This window comes from Mchenga conophoros, linkage group LG23 (genome assembly GCF_057382185.1).
Source record: "Mchenga conophoros isolate Kocher_MC1m ecotype Shallow Benthic linkage group LG23, M_conophoros_male_GT1.1, whole genome shotgun sequence".
NCBI lineage: Eukaryota > Metazoa > Chordata > Actinopteri > Cichliformes > Cichlidae > Mchenga > Mchenga conophoros.
This window is the reverse complement of record NC_140547.1, coordinates 24,099,451-24,120,417: the sequence shown is the minus strand read 5'-3', so window position 1 is coordinate 24,120,417 and position 20,967 is coordinate 24,099,451. Positions and strand designations below refer to the sequence as shown.

General features: G+C 41.1%; 1 protein-coding gene across 7 annotated transcripts in view; it reads right to left on the bottom strand.

Moving 5' to 3' along the window:
* LOC146547267 (nck-associated protein 5-like) overlaps positions 1-20,967 on the bottom strand; it is a 184,596-nt gene that overhangs the window by 16,016 nt on the left and 147,613 nt on the right. For 6 of the 7 annotated variants that reach the window (XM_085264291.1, XM_085264292.1, XM_085264293.1 and 3 more), the window contains 6 exons: positions 17,298-17,402; positions 16,173-16,361; positions 12,292-15,842; positions 11,599-11,704; positions 9,548-9,635; positions 1,645-1,968 (listed from right to left, as the gene is read on the bottom strand). In XM_085264291.1, the coding sequence (XP_085120417.1) occupies positions 1,645-1,968; positions 9,548-9,635; positions 11,599-11,704; positions 12,292-15,842; positions 16,173-16,361; positions 17,298-17,402 (4,363 nt within the window). Of the gene's footprint in view, positions 1-1,644; positions 2,087-9,547; positions 9,636-11,598; positions 11,705-12,291; positions 15,843-16,172; positions 16,362-17,297; positions 17,403-20,967 lie in introns of those variants that run through there. The other variant, XM_085264297.1, reaches the window with a different exon arrangement.

Below are 20,967 nucleotides of genomic sequence, written 5' to 3'. Positions count from 1 at the left end.
TTGTAAGCATAAATCTCCGGGTGTGAGCGCTCATCCCTGCATGTTATTGTAGCTTTAATTAGCCATCTGATTGCATGCTACCCTCCGCAGTTCTGCCGTGCATCATGGCCGACGCCGAGGCAGAAGGTGCTTTATGATCTATGGCTGCGGTGACGTGCCTATCTAATTGCATTTGTTGGTTTTCCTCGGGGAGTGGGAGTGTATGGCTTTCTACTATCTCAACTGAGTATCAGATGTCAGTGTTGATGCATTAGTCTCTGAATTAGCTGAACAAACAAGGTTCTTCTTTTAATCAGAGTTTAATAAACCAAACGGCTTCCTCTTGTCTGCTCCTCGGGAGCCCTTGAGCAGTCAGGAGGAAAATGCATTAACATAAAGTACAGTGACATTCAATACTTCACTTAACTTCCTGAAAGGTAAATAAGCTGTCTGAGGCTTTCGAGCCTAGGCTTTTTGTCCATCAAACATGATAATGGTAACGTTTACAGGCATGGATTTAAATTTATTTCCACTGTGACCTCGATGGAAAACATGAATAGCCTGAAAAGCACAATGAAAAGCACTGTTCTTTCTATTGTGGTGCCACATCCTGGCAGCTCTGATGACCTTCAAGTTAATTTAAAGAAAAAAAGTGCTGTAAAAAACTAACAGTACAAAGCACTGATGAGTATCAGTGATATATTAGATTAATAAAGCCAGACATCTATTATCTGTAAGATATAAATGAGGCTGGCACCTTTGCTTTGATTTAAGAAGCACTGCAAGTTGTAAATGTAATGCTTATACAAGCGAATGCACAAGCTAGGGTTACTGCAGGTAGATATACTGCAGAAACTCATCAACCATCACTTGTAACATTGAAGGAAACTCTTCAGAAATGAAACTGCTGTCATTGTAGTGGATTTGTTCATTTGGCCTGAAAGGCAGATTGACTAGGAATCAAATATTCATCCAAGAGATTCACAAACTAGCCAGCCATATTTACTTGGCTGATATTTTGGTTAGGTGTTTAATCCAATACCGATGCACTCATGTCAGTGTAACAACACGAGTAGCTGGGTGTATTCTCCACTTTGACTGTTTCAAAGCAAACAGTTGGCCTCTTTGGGCAATCGCCATCTCTGCTGTTTCAAAAAAATCGTCCACAGATTTCCATTCAGGACTACAACCTCATTCCATTTAGGAAAAATTGGTGGGTGCCCAGTGTTTGCATTGATTTTTTTCTTTTGCATTTGGTGACCGAATGCAAGTAGTTAGCAGCAACCAACTGGTTCCCCAGAGGTTGATCGTGCAGTGCCTTCAACTCCTAAGGAAACAGTTTCAATCACAAGACAATTAAACAGGTTGCTTATTGGAAGGCAACCTGTCTCCAAACGATCAGAGACCAGCTCTGGCTGACTGCAATCGCTCTCAGCAAAGGTTTGTAAGTAACTGCTTCTAATCTATGAAACTCCCATCATGTTGCAGTCAATCTGATTCACTCTACACCAATGAGTACAACTTGTCTGCGATGCCATAGGGGACTCGACTCAATGGGTTGCCATTCCACTTAAAATGACCGGTCAATACTATAAAGGGTCTACAAACAGGAAAAAGAAGGCTATGTTGTGAGGCATTTGTTTACAGTTAATATTCCTGTCTTACCTGAGGATGCTAATTTGGGCAGGCGGCTCTGGGTGTCCTGGGCGTTGTTGTTGCTGCAGGTCACAGTGGGGTCAGACAGGGAGTGACCCATGCTCATAGAGACATGCGGGTGGGGTTTTGAAAGGGAAGGCACTTTCACATCAGGTTGTGAGGGGTCAGGGTGAGAAGAGGGAGGCTCCCGATCGAGCTCAGAGGAGCCACCGGTCACCCCCTCGGGGCTGGATTCAGATTTAGGGATGTGGCGACCGCTGGCCCGGGTGACAGAATCGGGGAGAGGGAAGGTGCCGATGCCACTGTCCAGGGTTCTCATCTGACAGCCGAAGCCTAAAGTGACAGGGAGAGGAGTGTGACGTCTGGGAGAAGCAGGAGACAACGACACAGGAAAAGAAAAGGAGGACCTGGATTTACATGCAGCGGAAAGGGTTGTGTTTAAACAAGGAATCTGTAGCAGGTTCAAAACACAATGTAAATGGAAAAAGAGAGAAAACAAAACATTTTAAACTGACACAGTACTTTTTGGAAGCTCCTTTCTGGTGCCCATTTGTAGTTATCACTATGGTGAGAGGCACACAGCTCTCATATACACAGTACACAAGAAACACCTGCTGCCAGCAATTCTGAACTAAATACACGATTGAGCTGCAACCCGAGGACATGCTCCTTGGATTCATCAGAGTGCACGCTGGGTTGTAATCAGGCGATGTGACAGCGAGTAGGAACAGATGGATGTCGTTTAGAAACCACAGTTTGCAGAGCCTTGACTCAGGCTGGAACAGATGGATGGCCATTCAGCACAGCACAGGCCCTTGTAACTGTGAACGGTAATGGCCAACAGTTACATCGGCTAATTATTAGTGGTTTGCAACTTTTTGCTGAGTTACACTGAAAACCACTGAGGATTAATTAGCTTTCTTACCAGGGACCTGTTATTCTTTTTCTTGTTTTCAGCTGTGTATACTGTTCCAATGGTGGACGCTCATATTAAACATTGCCAGAGTTTTACATAATGAGATAAAAGTACGTCAAAGTAATTCTTGGGTCAAAAAGATTCAGATTAATTTACAGCACTGGGAAAAGCCTTGAGCCACCCCCACTTCTTTCTATTTTGCAAGGAAAATGGGAAATAGTGATTTAATGAAGCATGTGTAAACATACATGTAAATACAGCATATAAAGCAAAACCAAAATGTGTAGAATTCCAACGAGCTTGAAAGTCGGAATTTGGTATGACCAAGTTTTTACTTAATATCTCTTTGGGAATCACCTGGTGCAAAAATACCATACTAGTACAGTTATCTTTGGTATTTTTCATAGATTGTACTTAAGAAATTGGGGGAAAAAAAGTGTTTTTGTGACAGGCTGCTAATAACAAAGTTAAAAAAGTAAAATAGGCTCTTCACTAAGGTGGCTGTTACATACAAAAACAAAACTGGTTCATCCATTGAGTTAGGAGTCTTTTTATGCTTGAATAACTTATAGGTCAGAGTTAAGTGGCTTAACAGACAAAGCCATTCCTTTTAAAATGGTTGGGAACACGTTCTGGACTGACAGTGAGTGAAAAAGAAGCCAATGTCTAAAGAAACACTTTGAAAGACCTTCAGAAAGTCTGGAGAACTATTGCTCAAGTCTGGTTCCTTGGACACAAGAAAGATGAGAAGTATGATCGGAGATACTGGAGTGTAAACCTCCTAAAAAGTTGTCTGAAGTAAAAAACAGTGGAAGTTCAAGACTTTTTCAGTTCTGCATCTCCAAGTATTGGTTGTTAAAAACTCTTAAAGCGAACCTGAAGGCTTTCTTTTCTTCAGTCTCTCAGAAATGCGTAGATATTTACAGATTCTGCTTCTCAGTGTTACTAAAGCTTAAAGGGTTTCTTTCAACGCTGTTGTGCTTCACAGTGAGCTTTAAAAAGAATTTGCAAGTACTTAATCGGGCATACTTCAGAATTAGTTTACCGCTAGAAAGAAAAACAGAAAACAATATTTACACTTAGATGTGAAGCTCATACCATCTATCCATTTTCTCTTTGGACGTTTTTCTAGCAAGGATGCCAAGTACATTACTTAAATGTACATTATCTAAATTTAAAAGCATTGCCAATAGATGCACAAAGTAGGAGAATATTTGAGCGAGTTTTTGAGAAGAAAAATCGGTGCATGTCGCCAACTTTCAGCAGATTTCGCAACATACTGTGAAAACGAGTCCTTATATAAGTGTTTGGATGTACAGATACACCATGTTCATTGCACAGATGGCCTGTTAGTTGCAAATGTATCTGCTATCAGGCCCTCGAGGACACTTACATGTACTGGAATAAACAGAAATGCTGATCTCAGTGCATGTCATAGCCTCCGTATGCACATGGATGTTTACTTGTATATGAGAGCGAAAGGCGGAGAGAGCCATAGATTACACGGCTGTGTAATTGAATGCCAAGCCTGGCAGTTCAAAATGCCCTCTATAACCAAACTATAACAAGGTCCACAGTAATTCTACCCAGAGGGAACAACGACTGGACATAATCTAGTTTTTCATGAGCTCCCTATCACTTCTGTATACAACCTCCAGGGTTTGAGCAGAGAGAGTTGCCTTATTGATACCTCCTCTGCGTGGAAATGGGTTTATTCGAGGAAGAAAAACACAACAGAAATTGTAAGGCTGGATTAATACAACAGAGTGTACTATCTCTTTTGTTGCTGGAGCAAACATCCAGTTGAAATTATTCCTCTTTGGCTGAAGAATACAGTCTTTTTCTGTTATTTTGTACTTTCGTGCTTGTTAAAAATGTTTTAAAAAGGCAGCGCCATTTTCTAAAAACAAAAGTCTACAAAGTAAGTTTTGAACACCACACACATCAGCACCTGGTGAAGTAATAGTTGAATTATTAGTATTGATCAACAGTGCCATCAAACCTCTGCAGACGTATTAGAGTCATTTTGAGCTCCGGGTCAGTCAAAACGTTATTTATTGTCCCTTTATGAGGAAAAAAATACCTGCCTTGAGGGAAATTCTTCTAATGCACAGTACAATAACTGACCAGTGTGAACCTCCAAGCCCACATTCATAACTCGAGCTGCTTGCATCATAAACTGGCTGGATGTAAACTATTTTTATGATTGATGTGTTTACCTGGCATTAAAGCCTGTGAATGCTGCACTTTGGAGGGACGTGACATTATAGCAGTGCTGAAAAGCAACGAGCAGCCACAGCTGAACCTTTATTAAATATTTAATTCAGGCTGTCGGGAAGCGCTTAGTTGGCAGAATGTAAAGAAGGCAGCCTGTTAACCAGAATACAGAGACAATTAACATTTTTATTTTTGGTGACATGGCTCAGACCCAATATTAGTGGCTCAAGCCAAAAGTATTTTGTGATTGATTAGTAGCTTCGCAGCTCAATCTGTGGAGATTATTTCCATCTGCACTCAGCCTTAACAAACACATTTATTTTAATTGTGAGAACTGGCAGATGTATAGATTTTTCACTGTCACCAGCATGCATGTTTTGCATACAAACAGGACTAATTAAGATGCAACCCCAGAGAACAATGGCCAGCTTTTCCATCTAGTTAAAATATATTACGTTTGGAGACTAAGACTTTATTGCTATTGTTAGTAAACCTTTGAATATTCAGTTTTGTTTTTGCTCCGTTTTGATCTCCACCAACTCCTGGAGGAACTTTCTGACTCTTTAGCACCTAAGTTCTTAACTACAGTCCCTGGCCACTTTGTTAGGTACACCTGTTCAATTGCTAATTAATGCAAATATCTAATCTAATAAGTAACGCAACAACTCAGTGCATTTAGATATGTAGACATGATCAAGACGACCTGCTAAAGTTCAAACTGAGCATCAGAATAAGGAAGAAAGTCGAGTTAAGTGACTTTGAATGTGGCATGGTTGTTGGTCTGAGTATTTCAAAAACATAGATGTTTCTAGAGTTTACAGGGAATGGTCTGAAAAATTAGAAAATATCCAGTGTTTGGTAGTTCTCTGGGTAAAAACAGCATGTTGATGCCAGAGGTTAGAGGAGAATAGCCAGACTACATTCAGCTAATAGGAAAGCAACAGGAAGTACAATAACCAATCATTATGACCAAGGTATGCAGAAGAGCATCTCAACAGCAGCAGAAGACCACGGTGGGTAGGGATTGGGTATTGATAAGATTTTCACGATTCCATTTTCGATTCTGTTTAACGATTCGATTCTCTTATCGATTCTTTTTTTTAAAAAAAAGGAGAACACTAAGGTCGATTAGCTTAGAACTTTGTTTTATATCTTCTCTTTGAACAAGATAGAAATTTAGGAGTAACATGGCCTTACAAACCCAACAGTGAGATCTTAAGAGATGCAGCCTATGGCTCTTCAATGGGGGGTCACAGGGTCCCCAGGAAAAAAATTGTAAATGTAAAATAATAAAATAAATATTCTTCTGTAGCAATAACAAAGTATAACATAAATTATTCTGTAGCAATTACACAAGAATATCCAGTAATGTCCCTGCCTACAATTAAACACATTCACTTACCAAAGATCAGGGCATCTGCTGTGGTACATGGGTGCAAGCCTTTTACCACAAACTTAGTCACTGCTCGGTGACATTCGTCTATCCTGGCCTGAAAGGAGACGCTACCGGTAGACTGCAGCGAGAGCTGCCAGCATCTGAGCCAGACTCTGTCTGTCTCTCTCATCATGGTCACCTAAATGCACAGTAATGGCAGGTTTTGTAATAAGGCAGATCGCACTAACATAATATGCACTGTTAGTTGATTATTTACCTGCCGCATTAACGGGAGAGGACGTGGAAACGTTACCGCTGCTGCTGGGTTGAGATTCACGAGTCCGGAGCGGAATTAAAAACACGACATTCATTTAAGGTCATCGTGTGTTTTGTGAGCAAATGTTTCCTCCCTTAAATGAAATATCTACTTTGCAAGTATTGCAAGTTGCCCTGTTGTAATCCGTTCTCGTAAAGTATAACCAAACTTTTGAGCGTTTGAGCCGCCATGTTTCCTGCCAGGTAAATGACGCTCCGCAACGTGGTGATGTCATTCAGGGCGACTGGAATCGATAAGGGAATCGTTTGCAAAAATGGCAAAGAATTCCAAGGAATTGAAACAGTGGGAACCGGTTCTCAACAAGAACCGGTTTTCGATACCCATCCCTAACGGTGGGTGCTGCTCCTGTCAGCTAAGAGCAGGAAACTGGGACTACAATTCACACAGGCTCACCAAAACAAGACAACAGATTATTGGATGTTTTGTTGTCTGATCAGTCTCGATTTCTGCCACGCCATTCAGAATTTGGTGTAAACAAAATGGAAAACTTTGGGCTCTAAGTACCAACTGAGCTTGAACGTGTCCATCCTTTTAAAACCACAGTGCACCTATCTTCTGATGACTGTAGGATAACACACTGTCTCACAAAACTCAGATAATCTCAACTTGTTGAATCTATGCCATGAAGAATTAAGACTGATCAGAAGGCAAAAGGGGGTCTAACCTAATACTAGAATTTACAAAACCACGACTCTGAGCAGTCGTTGGCGAGCCAACTTTCATAAAAGTCCACTGCTGGAACTCACCCCAGATGAGACTTTAACCCACAATCCCAAAATCCCTAGCATAGGAAACTAGTGCCTTATCCATTAGGCCACTGGGGTGTGCACACTGTAATAATGTAACAAAAACATTTTGTTCAGTGTACAGCCGGTACATTGTGGCTTGTTTATTTAAGCTGTCTGTGCTAGCAGCAGCAATCAAAGATTCTTATCCTTTCAGGAGCATCACAATGGTAAAGTAAGGTGTGTCTTTAAACATGGCATAGTTGTCGTTGGTGCCTTGTTGCAAAACTCAAATAAAACTGGTTTCTTGAACATGACAAAAAGTTCACTGTACTCAAAAGATTACCACAGTCGCCAGAGCTTAAGCAACTAAAAGCCCATTCACATGGATGTGCAAGCTGACAAATCTGCAGAAACTATGTGACGCTATCGTGTCAATATGGGCAGAAAAGTCTGAGGAATGTTGCACCTCGTTGAATCTGTGCCATGAAAAATTGAAACAGTTTTGAAGAAGAGGGTCCAATACTTTTACTAGCAGTGGGTAGCTAATAAAGTGTCCGGTCAGTGTATGTTCACCAGCTGTGTCTGGTGGCTAGTTGGTTTTTGGAGGTTTTCATTCTCTGAAAACTCCTACCTATCACAGCTGAAAATGACACAAAAATTCTAAAGTTACATGCTTGAAAAAAGTACCCATAGGGCTTTTCCCTGTCTAAAAGGAATCACAGAGTCAGGAATTTCATCACCTTAAATGACCTCTTTTACATGCAGTACACGCTGTCCTGCAATTCTATTTTTAACATGCATGTACAGGTTGGCCCTCGGGTCTTTTGCATCCTCAGACAGCTGCTCTAAGTGGCAGCTCCAACTCGGCTTCTAAGAAGGACACATTTTTAGTGGTTTTCAGCTCCCTGTAGCGTTTCTGAGATTTTAGAATATACTATTTATTTTATTTGAAGTTTTATTTGCGATACTGTTCTTACCTTTACTTCACTTACATCTTTTATTATTTTCGATTTCTTCTCTCTTACAGTTATAGCACATATAAAGCACGAAATGGTTTGATAGTACAGCCATCCTAACCATTTGCCATCAGAATAAGCTATTTTATTTACAGTTTTAGTGTTCTCCCAAGTTTTGGCAAGGCAAGGCAAGGCAAGGCAAATTTATTTGTATAGCCCAATTCAACAACAAGGTGATTCAAAGTGCTTTACAGAGACATTAGAAACAAAAACAAATAAAAAGCATGATTTAAAATTGATTAAAACAAGCAAACAAACAAACTAATTAAACACACACATTTCACACCTGTTCGCGCGATCTGAACCCTTATCGTAAGGGGAGCTACCAGTCCTTCTGTGGACGAGCTACTTTCTATTTTAAATTCCCTGAATTTAAAATACTCTCTAGACCCAGTCTAGACCCAGTTGGGGAGCTACCCAGAGCTCTAAACCCACTTAACAAACAAACAAACAAACAAACAAAACAGTATATAAAATCAAAACAGATAAAATCAGAACAGTAGATAAAATCAGGCAATGAAGGAACAAATAAAATAATGATTCTGACTTATCTGCACACCCCTCTTTTCCCTCCGAAACAAACTGGCTGGGGTTATAACCCATCTAATTTATTTTAATAAAACTAAGAGAAAAAACAAAATCGCTACCCTGCTATCAGCAAATCTAAATTCACACCTGCAATAGAGCTACATTTCAAGAAGCATGCCATTATGTACTTTGAGATGAATCTGTGAAACAATTTGTCAATAACCCGGTGAGTGACAGCCGAGTAATGAACACGGTGCACTCCACATCCAGTAAACAGCACCTACACCCCCTCCTTCCCCTCACCGAGCTACAATCTACAATGTAAGTTTGTCGCTCTGCAGTAATAACAGTCATCATCTCATCTCACAATTGTTTGATGCATTTATTTTTTCACTTCTTTAGCTGCTCAGGCATTGTGAAACATCACCCGGCTGCACGTCAATCACCTGAACAGACTGTCAACGTGCCGTTTGCAACCGCTGCTATTTCCCCACAGTAATGGTGAGTCTGGCAGTGAGGGGAATCAGTTGGCGACGGAATTGAGTTGTCAGTCACATCAGGAAATTGCAACTGTAAAAATGTGTTAATGCTTTGTTGCACCGGTTGATTTTTGACAGGTTTAAGCCAAATGAAAACCTGTACTCAGTGAGATAAACACTTGCAGATAGAGTATGAAACCCAGAGAAGAGAAGACGTGAAGTTTAGGCAAAGTAACAACTCAAATCAGAGAAGAGGAAAGATATTGTTCTTTTAAACTGCCTTTAGTGAAAGCTGAAAAGTAACTCATAGACTCACCTAACATGTGGTCTTGACAAGCTGCGTCTGGGATGTGTCCCTCTACATTTTCAGCCTTTAGGTTGATCTTCTCTGTCATTATGAGGGTCTAGAAAATGAACAAACTCCATGTTAGTGACAAAGTTATGACGTAAAGCAGAGATTTTAAACCTTTTTTCTGACACACCCTTAAAGGTTTGTCAGATAGACCTGAGAACACCTCACCATCCCCACTTTTCAAGTTCAAACACGTTTATTTGAAAATTATTTTAAACTGGAAACACTTTCAGCTTAGTAACCAATCATAGCAATTAAATTCAGTCACACCACAGTACAAATAGGACAGAAACCTTCTTGCTTGAACAGAGAAAATCAGTGGTTGCTCAGTAACTGCCCTGAATTTTTTCACATTGGTCAACTGATTGCAAGATGTTGCAGCAACCGCTCTCCAAACAATCCTAGTCTAGCTCAGATTGCCTGCAATCACTCTCAGACAGATTGGCATACATTTACTGGGAGTGGTCCCCAACTTTGAAATAACAGTGAAAGCCCGTGCTTTGAATAATTTTAGTATAGTATGACTAGTATAACTGCAGCACTAGTGAAATATCCCAACTATTAGATGACTGACAGTTTGTTCATCTATTCTTATTTTGCTAATAATTTGCTAATAATTTAAAATGATTCATATTTCTAGCTAGATTGTGTAATGGTTTAAGCTAGTTTTAGCTAGATGGTGCAAGTTTTATTGCTCTTTCATTTCTTCATCTAAATTTTTATTTGATAGGTACGCTGTTAGGTCATAATTTCTCCCTTTTTAACCCTAATTTTAGCGAGCTACTGTGACTTTCCTGCAAAAAAATTTCTCTTGCTTATGCCAACATTTATCCAGGTATTTTGACATGCCTTTTCTTAATTTTTTATTACTTACGCAATCCAAATCCCTATACATGTTTATAGTTACATTTCTATTGCTTATCAATTAATTATTTTTTTCTTTTAGATGAGTTGAGCTAAGCTGTCCACATACCCCAGGATACCTTCTGGATATATTAGACCGTATAGATGCAGCTTTGTTAGTATAAGCTGTTAACATTCATCAATTTAAAAGGCTTTCTTTTAGGTAATGTGCAAAAGAAAATTGTGGATGAAAAGGATCGGTTAAACCGATTCACGTACTATATGATTTTCCAGAGGACTGGACAAGCTTCTGGCTTTGTGAAATGTGTTGAAAGTTTTGTTCAGAAAGAAGTAAGGTAATTGTCACAGACTTTCTGCCATACTTTAATTAGGTTATTTTAAAAATGTGGTTTTGGGGGTGGTGTAAAAGGAGCTTGTAGGTCATAAAGTGTGGCTCTTTTGTTGTATTTCTGTGGGGAGAAGATAGACGGAAAGCTTGGAGGATGGTATTAAATAGCTCTTTTGTCAAATTGAGTGTCTGCGATAAGGGGCTCCTCCATGTTATCAAAATTTCACATCATCTGGATTAAATTTCCTACATTATGCGGTGAGACTGTCATTCTTTCCCCCTGTTCAGACTGCTCCTTTCAGTTTCTTTTATTATTGCTGTCTCCCTTCTTTCAGTCGCTCTCAAGCTCTCAGGCTCTCCGTCATATTTTGGCATTTTGACTGACAGGTAATAAAGAATAAACCCACAAGGTCAAGATTTTAGCATTTTGCTTACAAAGTGCACTGATATGATTTACAAAATCAAACAGCTGATAGGAGCCTAATTTAAGTCTGTACTACATCCACAGCCTGATGGCTGCCTCTATGTGAGATATAGCTTAAAAACCTTCAGCTTTGTGGAGACAACAACAACACAGGATTGGGTTTGATAATAAAAAAAGTAGGCGATGAATTGTAGGCTGAGTCAGAACACAATGCGAATCAATATTGAGCCTTCAGGGGATGTGATGGTGAAGAGGCAGAGGTGTTGTGGATCTGTTTGTGAACATGTTCATACTGTACAAGTGTGAAAACCTATGGGAATTTTGCACGTATGCGTGCACTGCAAACAAGCTTGCCCCAAAAACTGTAACAAAGTCCGCAGTGCATGTTTGTCTACTTACAGCAGTATCTGAACAGATCTCCATATCTCCCTTCGTTTCGCTGTGTTTTTTGGGCGTGGCGATCCCAGGCGGCGATGTGGCCACGGAGTTGCCCTTCACAGCGGTCCTGTCAGGAAATAAGATTTGATCTGTTTTTCATGTCTGTGTGCCGAGTACTTCCTTTATCAACTCACCAGGTAGAAAGCGAGACTCCTGATAAATTGCGTTGACCCACTCTTTCGCTTCATGAACGCGCAGGTAAACACATGTGTGCACGCACACATACACACATGGAAATGTCATCGCACGGTTAACAACCTGCATGAAGTGGTACTTCACAAGTGTTTGAAATCTGTCAGCTGGGTTTTTGAAGAGGAAAATGAGCAAAGAGAGTAGATGACTGTGGCTTAAACACACAATAATCCTGAGTGTTGCTGACTATGTGTCTGATCCCCAAACTGTTTATGCTCACTAGTGAAGAGTCACACCTCAAACAGACAGCTGCTGTTTGTGTTTCTCTGAACACACAAGCTTAATGTAGGGATTGCTCATGTTTAATGTAATAGAGCTACTACTTTGCTTCTGAATCGTTGATTCACTTGGTAGAAAGGCATCTCTGAGAAAGCTCGGTGACAGGAAATAATCAGCACAGCATCCGATCAATTAGGATAATAATACTTGATTTTCTTAATGACAAAGGTGTTGCTAACTCACCTGCCAAGAAGCTCTTTCACGAACTGGTCTTTTCCAATAAAGGCCGTCGTGCACTGGATCTGACTGGCAATCTGACCCATCTGATTGTTGCAGTGGTCCATAATGGAGCTAAGCTTGTTGTTCATCTCAGACAGACCCTGCACCTCCTGGCTTTCTTTCTGCTGATTATCATTTTTCTTCTTATCCTTCTTCTTGTCAGACTTCATCTGTTTGCCTCCGATCTTCAGCTCTTTCTTCTCCTCTTTTCCCTTGGGAGAGTCGGCTTTTTTAATACTCAGAGCTGGAAGTTTGCTCTTACGGAGGCCGAACCAGTTTGCCAGAGAGGGACCCGTCTTCTGTTTGGCCTCGGTGGCAGCGACTTTCTCCTGTTCTTGACATTTCTGCACGTTCTCCTCAATTCCCATCATGACTTTCTCTTCAATAGTGGTGACTGTTGGGCTGATTTTTTTCTCCTCCATATCTGGGTGTTTGTTTGGGGAGTCCGTCTGGGTTTTGACTTCCCTGCTGAAGTCTGCCTCATTAGGGAATGCTGCTTTGTCTTCTGTCTCTCTAACTGGATTTTCCAAGCCGTAGACACAAGAGGACGGAGGATGAAACTGTGGATGAGAGGCAACCTTCGATGGCTTACGGATGTTTAAACCAGTCCGATCACTGATGGGTAAACTACGGACCACTTTGTGAGAAGGTGACATGACTGCCTCCCCCTTCCCTGTGCCCTGTGACCCCTCAACTTTAGAACCCGATTTGAAAGCTCTGTCAGGGAGGATGCCGTGACTATTTGACCCTGTCATCCCTCCATAGTGGCTAAGTCTTGTCCTTGGAGAATGAACAGGGCTCTCTGCTAACCCAGCACAGGTCGCTTCTAAGGAACTCTGTCTCGACAGAGAGTTCCCCCTTTCCCCTGAGTTGGTAATGATCTGAGTTCTGATTTTTCCCGGCCCATCTAAGGAATTGATGCTTGGTTTTTCAATGTAGTTGGTGCTGAAACTCTGGCTACGAGCTTTTGCCCCGTTCATCCCTAACGCTGGCTTTAAATGAGGTTTGGCAGCAATAGATATGGATCTGCCAAAAAGCTGACTACTCCTTTTCCCATTATCACAAACACCCCCTTCCTCTGGCACGATAAGAGCTTGTAATTCTTCTTCCAGTAACCTACACTGGACTTCACCTTTCCCCTCTGTAACAGACATCTTGGATGGCGAATCAATATTGTACTCTGTCTGCAAGTTGTCACACTGGGCAGAAGCATTTGAAGTCACAGTCTCCTTGGAGACTGAGTTGATATGATCTTTCTCTTGTTTGCCTGGTATAGAGGGACTATTTTTATGGCTAGGAGGAGACTTTAAAAATGCCTTAAAGCCCATTGGGATGCGAGTCTTTGAGGCTTTTTCTGCTAGGTTAGGGGACATAATAATAGAGCTGTCTAAAGCTTTGCCAGTTTGTGGCTCTGCCTGACCTTGAGGTGTGTCCTGAAGTGAAACAGGTAAACTAATAGAGGTCTTCTGCACTGACTGATGGACATTTTTATTAGATCCTTTTTTGCTTGCAGGTGAGTTCTGAAATGAGGACCCTCTGAGGGCACTGTAGGGAGGAGGGACATTCTTCGAGGTTTTAGGTGCGGTTTCAGGTTCTCGAGCACACCCTGAGTTTGCAGAAGGGAGGTAGTCTTTCGTGGTCATCCGCTTGGAATCGCCTTTAGCAGGTGTCTTAGTCATGGCAGGGGACTTTTGAAGGTGCTGACTGGTTTTGTCAACCAGTTTCTGAGGTGCAAGTGCAGTCCCGTAGCCTGCATCCAAGTCTAAACAGTCTTTATCCTTGATGGGTAGCGTTGATTGCATATTTGGTAAAAGTGAGGTGTGGTAACTTGGGGGTGGACCCCTCACAGTGGTTGGCGGCCCCTCGTAATTTGGTCTGATCAGTAAAGAGGTGGTGCGGCCCGGGGGAGGGGGAGGAGAGGGGGACCTGAGTTTATTTTTGCTGTTTTCACAGTGTTTGTCTCTGGTTGGCTGTTCGCCGTTGTCAGCATACTCCAGGTGTCTCCTTGAGAGGTGAGGGGAACTCGATGAGGCGCCCTTATTCCATTCGGCCCTGCTGGGGAGCTTTGAGTTCACCGCTTTTGGGCTTTGAATACAGGTTCCTGGTGTCTTGATGAATCTGGACATTTTAACTGTCGGAGAGGAGGGGGACTTCTCCTGCCCAGGGGGTCCTGAGTTCCCGCTGTTACTTGGTTCAGTGGCAGAGCCCTTAGATAATCTCAGTGGGGATCCTGAAGGTTTATTACTACCAGGTATCTTTGAACTACTGTACTTGGAACCAGCAGCATCATTCATGGGAGGGATGGAAAGGCCTTTACTAGCTCGGTTGCTTGGTGGTTTGATAAGTTTCCGTTGTGGAGTCAGCTGCATTGATAGCCTCTCTGCACTTCCCTCCCTGCTACTGCTTTGCTCCCTTGGCTTGTGGGTCCTGATCTGATATTCAGACGGCTTCTCTGGAGACTCAAGAACACTGTAGTTTCTTGATTTTGAGGGTTTCTGCTTTGTTGGCCTCTCTTGGGGCACCAGTTCTGTGTAGTCAGGAACTACTTTGCTACCCTGAATGTCTTTTTGAGTCCCAGCAGCTGCTGCAAGTTTCTCTGCACAAAGTTCAATAGGCTCTCCTTCTGCATCAAATATTGCCAACACGCTCTCCTCAGATTGGGTGCATTTGGCCACTTTGGGCTCCTTAATCAGGCTGAAAGGCCTGGGTCTTCCATCTGCAGACTGGGTACGAACCTGGTCTCTCCGCAAGCACTGCTGTGTAATCAGCTTGGCAGCATCTCTTGACAACCTCTTCGAGTCCCTCTCGGCTTGCTCTGGTGGCTGGCTAAAGGACATTCGGATGTCACTTGACTCAGACTTTAACTCCTCCAGATCATCCGCATCAGACAGACGGGGAACTTCTGGTTCAGTAGGGGTGAGGTGCAGCTTCGATGGTCTCGTAAAAGCTGATATCCGCCCTCGTTCAGGGAGAAGGCTGTTAATAAAACTCATGAGTCTTTCAGGTTGCTCCTTTGAGTCATACCCAGAAGGGTGTTTAGTAGCCACAGGACTTGAGATAGTGTCACCTCCGCTGTCTTGCGTTCCCTCCCAGCTACATAAACTGTCTGAGATGCTGTGTGAGAGCTTCTTACAGTGAAACCAGTTGTCCTTGGTGGGGATGTTATCTCTACAACTAGAATGTGCTAGTTCATCATCTGCATCATCAGAATCATAAGCGAACTTCTTTCCCTGAGCAGTTCTCCCCACATGGGTAGGCCTAGACACCCCTTTACTGCTACTCTTGATGCCCAGTGAGTAGATGCCCTCATTGGAGTTCATGCAGTCTTTGTAGCCTGACTTGGAGACCTTGGAGGAACAGGAGGAGCTCCTGTGTTTCCTCCTTTGGAGCTTTCTCAGTCCTTCCAGTATGTGGCTCTCCTTACGTCTTGTGGGGAGGTGCTCCTCCTGAGCAGCACAGATATTACTAGGGGCTGACGAACCCAAACTCAGCCTCTTCTCCCACGTCAGAGATGACTAAATGGGAAAGAGAAAGGAGGCAGAGTCAGTCTCTGTGTAGTAAGAACACATATTCTTTAGTACGTAAAGCAATAGAACTGAGAAAAGCAAATCATAATGTTGGCTTTTGCGTGCAAGCTATTTTTATTCCACCACATATTTTAAATGCTTGGAATTAGGATGGTGCAGGACTGTCTTTAAATATGAAATCTCACATTTTCTCAGAAGCTTTAAACTCCAATTGGAAACATAATCAGCAAACTCATGCATGAAGGTTGTGGGATTAATTAAGGTCTCGAAATAAAGACTAAAGCACCCCTAATGAGCCTGATGAGCGAGGTGGTTTACCATTTTCCCACAGGAGCGTCCATCATTCCAGGTGTACGAGCCGCTGGAGAATTCACTGCACGCGCTCGACAGCGACAGCTCACTGCTGCTACAGCTGCTGCGTGGGTACACGGGGGCTGGCGCTGTCAGGCTCAGCTGGCTCAGACATTTGGCCACAGGGAGACCTGCCTTTCCATTCAACTGAACCTCCTATGACACAGAAAAGAGGCGACATAGCATTAAGATGGAGTCACTTACATGGCCGCTTAACAATGTTTGTGAGTTACATAAGCTTTCCTTTAGTCCGACTAGACATCAAAAGTGTTTATGTGTTGGGTACTGCTGCATATCTAATTGCCATCATGCTGTTGATTTTGTGATGAAAGGTATTGAAGAAAACCTTGAGACACCCAATCAAATATCACAGAAAAGTCGACTAAATTGTCGATGTACTGCACTTTTCAAACTTAAAGAAATACCGATATCAATCATCTTTCGTGTGCAGTCACCACACCGCGGCAGATGTTTGTCCAATTAGCATTTCCCTGAAGACAATCTGACAATGACAGTGGAGTTTAAGATGAGGAATCTGATACATCCATGGCACAGTTTTCAATTCTCTAATCTCACATTCGTGTGCGTGTCACTTAACACGGCTTATTTAAGGATATGTAGAGGTTTTGCTCATCCTGATTACAAGATGATTCATAATTCGCTTTTCAGCCATTATTATTTCATTTTCTTTTTCTGCTCTGATGGCACGCATTAGGGTTTATCAGGTGGCATCCTCAGAGGGGTAAAAGGGCAAAGGAAATGGAGCAAACTCATTTTCGGGCCTTAATGCATAATATATAAGATGATTAATGTTCCAGAGTGTCCTGTGGAGTCATTTTTACTGAAGACGAGTCTCAATCGATGGTTTTCTGGTAATATGACAAGGATATATCCCTCTTAGTGCCAAGTGATACTGCTGGCTTTTCCTGCTGAGAGCACAGGAGGGGTCACGGATTTGGATTTTAGATCTGTATTTTAATATCTTGGAATGATTTCTTGATGGGAGACGGGGGTATAGTTGTGCTGCAACACTTGGATGAGTTATATGGGTAGGGGAAAAAAAGTACATTTAATGTTTCCCATTAGGCTTACATTAGAGGGGGAGTCTGTATTCCTGGAAAGTAGGAAAGCCTTGCTTCTCTCTGGCTCCAGGAGCAAATCTGCTGCAGACAGATCCATGATCCGAGAGTGGAGTTTCTGAAAGTCAAACGGGAAGTACACGCAAAGATGAATTTTTGACTTTGGGGGATCTCAAGAGGAGCATCTGAGATGACAGAAGAGCATAATTGGTATGAAGATCTTTATCAGTACTTTATGCGGCGCACAGCATAGCCTGAAATTCCTTTTTGTAGCATCTCAGCTGGGCGTGAGGATTTTGATCTGAGTATTGTCTAAATCTCCCTCGAATGACAAATATTAAAAGAAAGCAATTAAACAAAGTAATCATTTGAGTTCATTTTTGAAAATCTCAAACAACTGCACAGTAGGCTGAGGCGGAGCAATATTTTTTACCTATCTGATTCCCTCCACTGGTGCCAAACGGAGCCCCGATTCATCCCTCTCTCTCTCAAAGTCATTAATGTCATCGTCCAGAAAAAAAAAAAAAAAAAAAATGTGAATAGGAAATAATTGCATCAGGGAGTTTGGGATTGCTTTGATTTTTTCCCCCTTTTTTATTTGTGCTAGTCTCTTCTGTTATTTCACTCTCATGCTTAAGAGGGAAGGATACAAAACCAAATACATTTCCACATATTAATCCCAGAACTTAATTACACTGGATTCCCTGAGCTCAAATTAACTTAAACTAGAAATCTGCAGGAACAGAACACTTGATCTTGTGCTGCATTTCCTGCCAAGGGTAGAACTAATGCTCACTTAGGGAGTATATGCATGTGCTTCTACGCACTGGTCGCTTTGTTTTCTTTTGTTTTGTTTTTTAATTCAGTTTCTACCATTAAAGTAAGTGGCGACTCACATGCTGTGCACCCCTTGAAGAAAATAAATTGGGTGTTATAAAAGCAAAAGTCACCCACGGTAAATGGAAACTGAGCTTTGAAAATGATCTCCTCAAATTTTCCTTCAATGGCATGAACGTTTTAAAATAAAAATGGTTTCCATTTTATTTACTTCCATAAACCTCTTTCCCGACTGTGTATATCGACTTGTGAAAAGAAAAAATACACGACTTCTAATGACACCAAAACTTCCCTGCTTTCTTTTGTCTCTTTAGAACAAGTAACCTGTGTTGCATTCATTGTGGATTTTTCACTCCAACTTCAGACAAAAAAAAATCCAAAAGAAAAGCTGCTTTTTGTATTAGAGAAAGCCTGTGAATAAGCTGTTAGCGTGACTGATTTTTGTACCATCAGCGACAAGGTGGTAATTTGCCATGGAAACAGATCGATGCCCATTTTCCATGTTTCCTCTGAACAGACTGTATAAGGACCGTATTCTTTACCATTTGTAAGATTTATAAAAGCATCCGGCTTTAGATGCTGGCACAGAGTTCTTTCTAACGTGTTCAGGTTTCAGTGAGTTCAAAAACAGTTAAGCTACAGGGAGGATTTCTTTTTTTTGCCTGTTACAGATCAAAACTTAACTTTTAAAATGATCTTGCCGAACACTCATCAGATTTATAAATATAAAGGGTCTGTTCTGTGCCCTGGAAAGCTTAGGAGATCACATTCTTTCAAAAGCAAATAAAGGCAAAAGTAGTAGTAGTAATATCGTGCAGTTGTACTAGTTTGGGCATATATATATATATATATATATATATATATATATATATATACATATATATATATATATATATATGTCTGTATGTGTGTGTGTTAAGGCATTAACAGCAAAAGAGCAAAAAAAACCTAACATATAAAAAAAATGCATCAGAGAGTTAGGGGTTTTCTTTGATTAAATAAAAAAAATATATTTTAAGTGCAAATTCTTGTCTTATAAAAAATATGCAATTTTCACTTTTCTTTTTAAAAGCCGACAAACTGCTGAAAAACTAATTATTAGAAACTTCTACAGGACTAAACGTGATAAAATAAAATTTGAGTTCATTTCGTTTTGTCAAAATACAGTGCATCTCAGGTTCTGTAAAATTGTTTGTAACTGTTTGTTAAACACAATCCCACTGTTCCCAAGAACAGACGGCGATTGAGCTGCTGAGGTCAAAGTGATCAGCCTGTGCCAGCTAGGACTCGGGTAATTCTGTACCCGGGTTTGTGACAGTTCTGCTTCTGTGTCTAAACTTTGTCTTGTACTGCTCTTAAGCATGTTTTAATTATTGTGCAGTATAAACGGCCTAATTAGTATTATTATTATTATGATATGTGATAGTTTTAGGTTTTTAAATAAAAAGCTGTCTTTTTCACATGGTTTGTTAAAAAAACAAAGCTGACAACCTTTTTCAACGAATGTTTCATCAAGAAAACATCAAAACCATATCGAAACAGTTTTAATTTAAGACAGATGAAAAAACATCTACAGGATTTGAGTTTATTTTGTTTTGTGAAAAAAAATACAGTTCAGGTTCTGTAATTGTCATTTTACTTTGTTAATCTTTTAGTTCTTCACACTTTCCTTGTAACATTTTTTATCTAAAATTATCTTTTGTTAAACATAATCTCACTAAGAACAGGCGGTGTTTGAGCTGCCGAGGTTACAGTGACCGACCTGCGTCAAGCTAAACACTCGTTGCTATTTTAGCAACCGGCTTCGTTCCATTTCTGCTTTTGTGTTTTTTTACATTAAACCTTTTCACCCTCACAGTGCTCTTAACCATGTTTTAATAAATGTGCAGTATTTGTAGTTGATCTTTTTTTTCCTTTTATTTAAAATTTAGATTATTGTCTATAAAGCACTTTGCAGTTTTTGCTTGTAAAAGGCACCATCTAAATAAACATTGTTTGGTTATTATTTTATTCTGTCCACAGAGATAACTGTGTATGAAGCTCTGATGCGACACGGCCGGGCCTGGATGCTGTCCACACAGGATGGGAGTGGCTGAGCTGTCACGGGGGGGCTCTGATCTTATCATGACGGTGCTGGATTTCACCTCCTCAGCATCCTCATCAACGATTCAGTCAATAGTGTCACAGGGTCACGGGGGGAAAGATAGGTGAAGGAAATGCTAGCTGACAAGGCCGACTGTACGCTTCTTGAACTTTTTGACATTCAAAGTCAAAAATGTAAATTGTCCCATTAATGCAGGGATGACTGCAATATATCATGCAAATAATGGCCTTTTATTGACTATTAGCTAACGTCTGGAGTAACTTCATTAGTCTGGGAGCCAAACTTTTCAAGATATACTGAACAGAAGGAAAAAGCCTTCCTGCTTTTGTTCTTTTGTTGTTGCTTTTTTTCTGCTTTGACAGTGGTCATATTTCAAGATAATGAACGTCGGCCCAGAATAGCTTCCAAACAAATACGTCAGTATTGGCACTCGCTGTCAAAAACACATCGTCCTGCAACACACCCACACATGCACAAGAGAGAAAAGCCGTGCTCGCAGATTAATTCACAACACACACACACCTACTCATCCACATAATGCTCACCTGCATGACCTGATCTATACGTCTGACTCATCACAAAGGCTCTTCCTAAATTTCCAGCTACACACTGCCCACTGCACTGTAGCTGGAACTAAGACAAATGCTCCGCTGCAATATAATAAAGTAAGATATATGGAGCTCCATTAAAAACAGACATTCTAAAGCTCCACTCTGCAAATTTTGTTATTTATGTTTGTGGA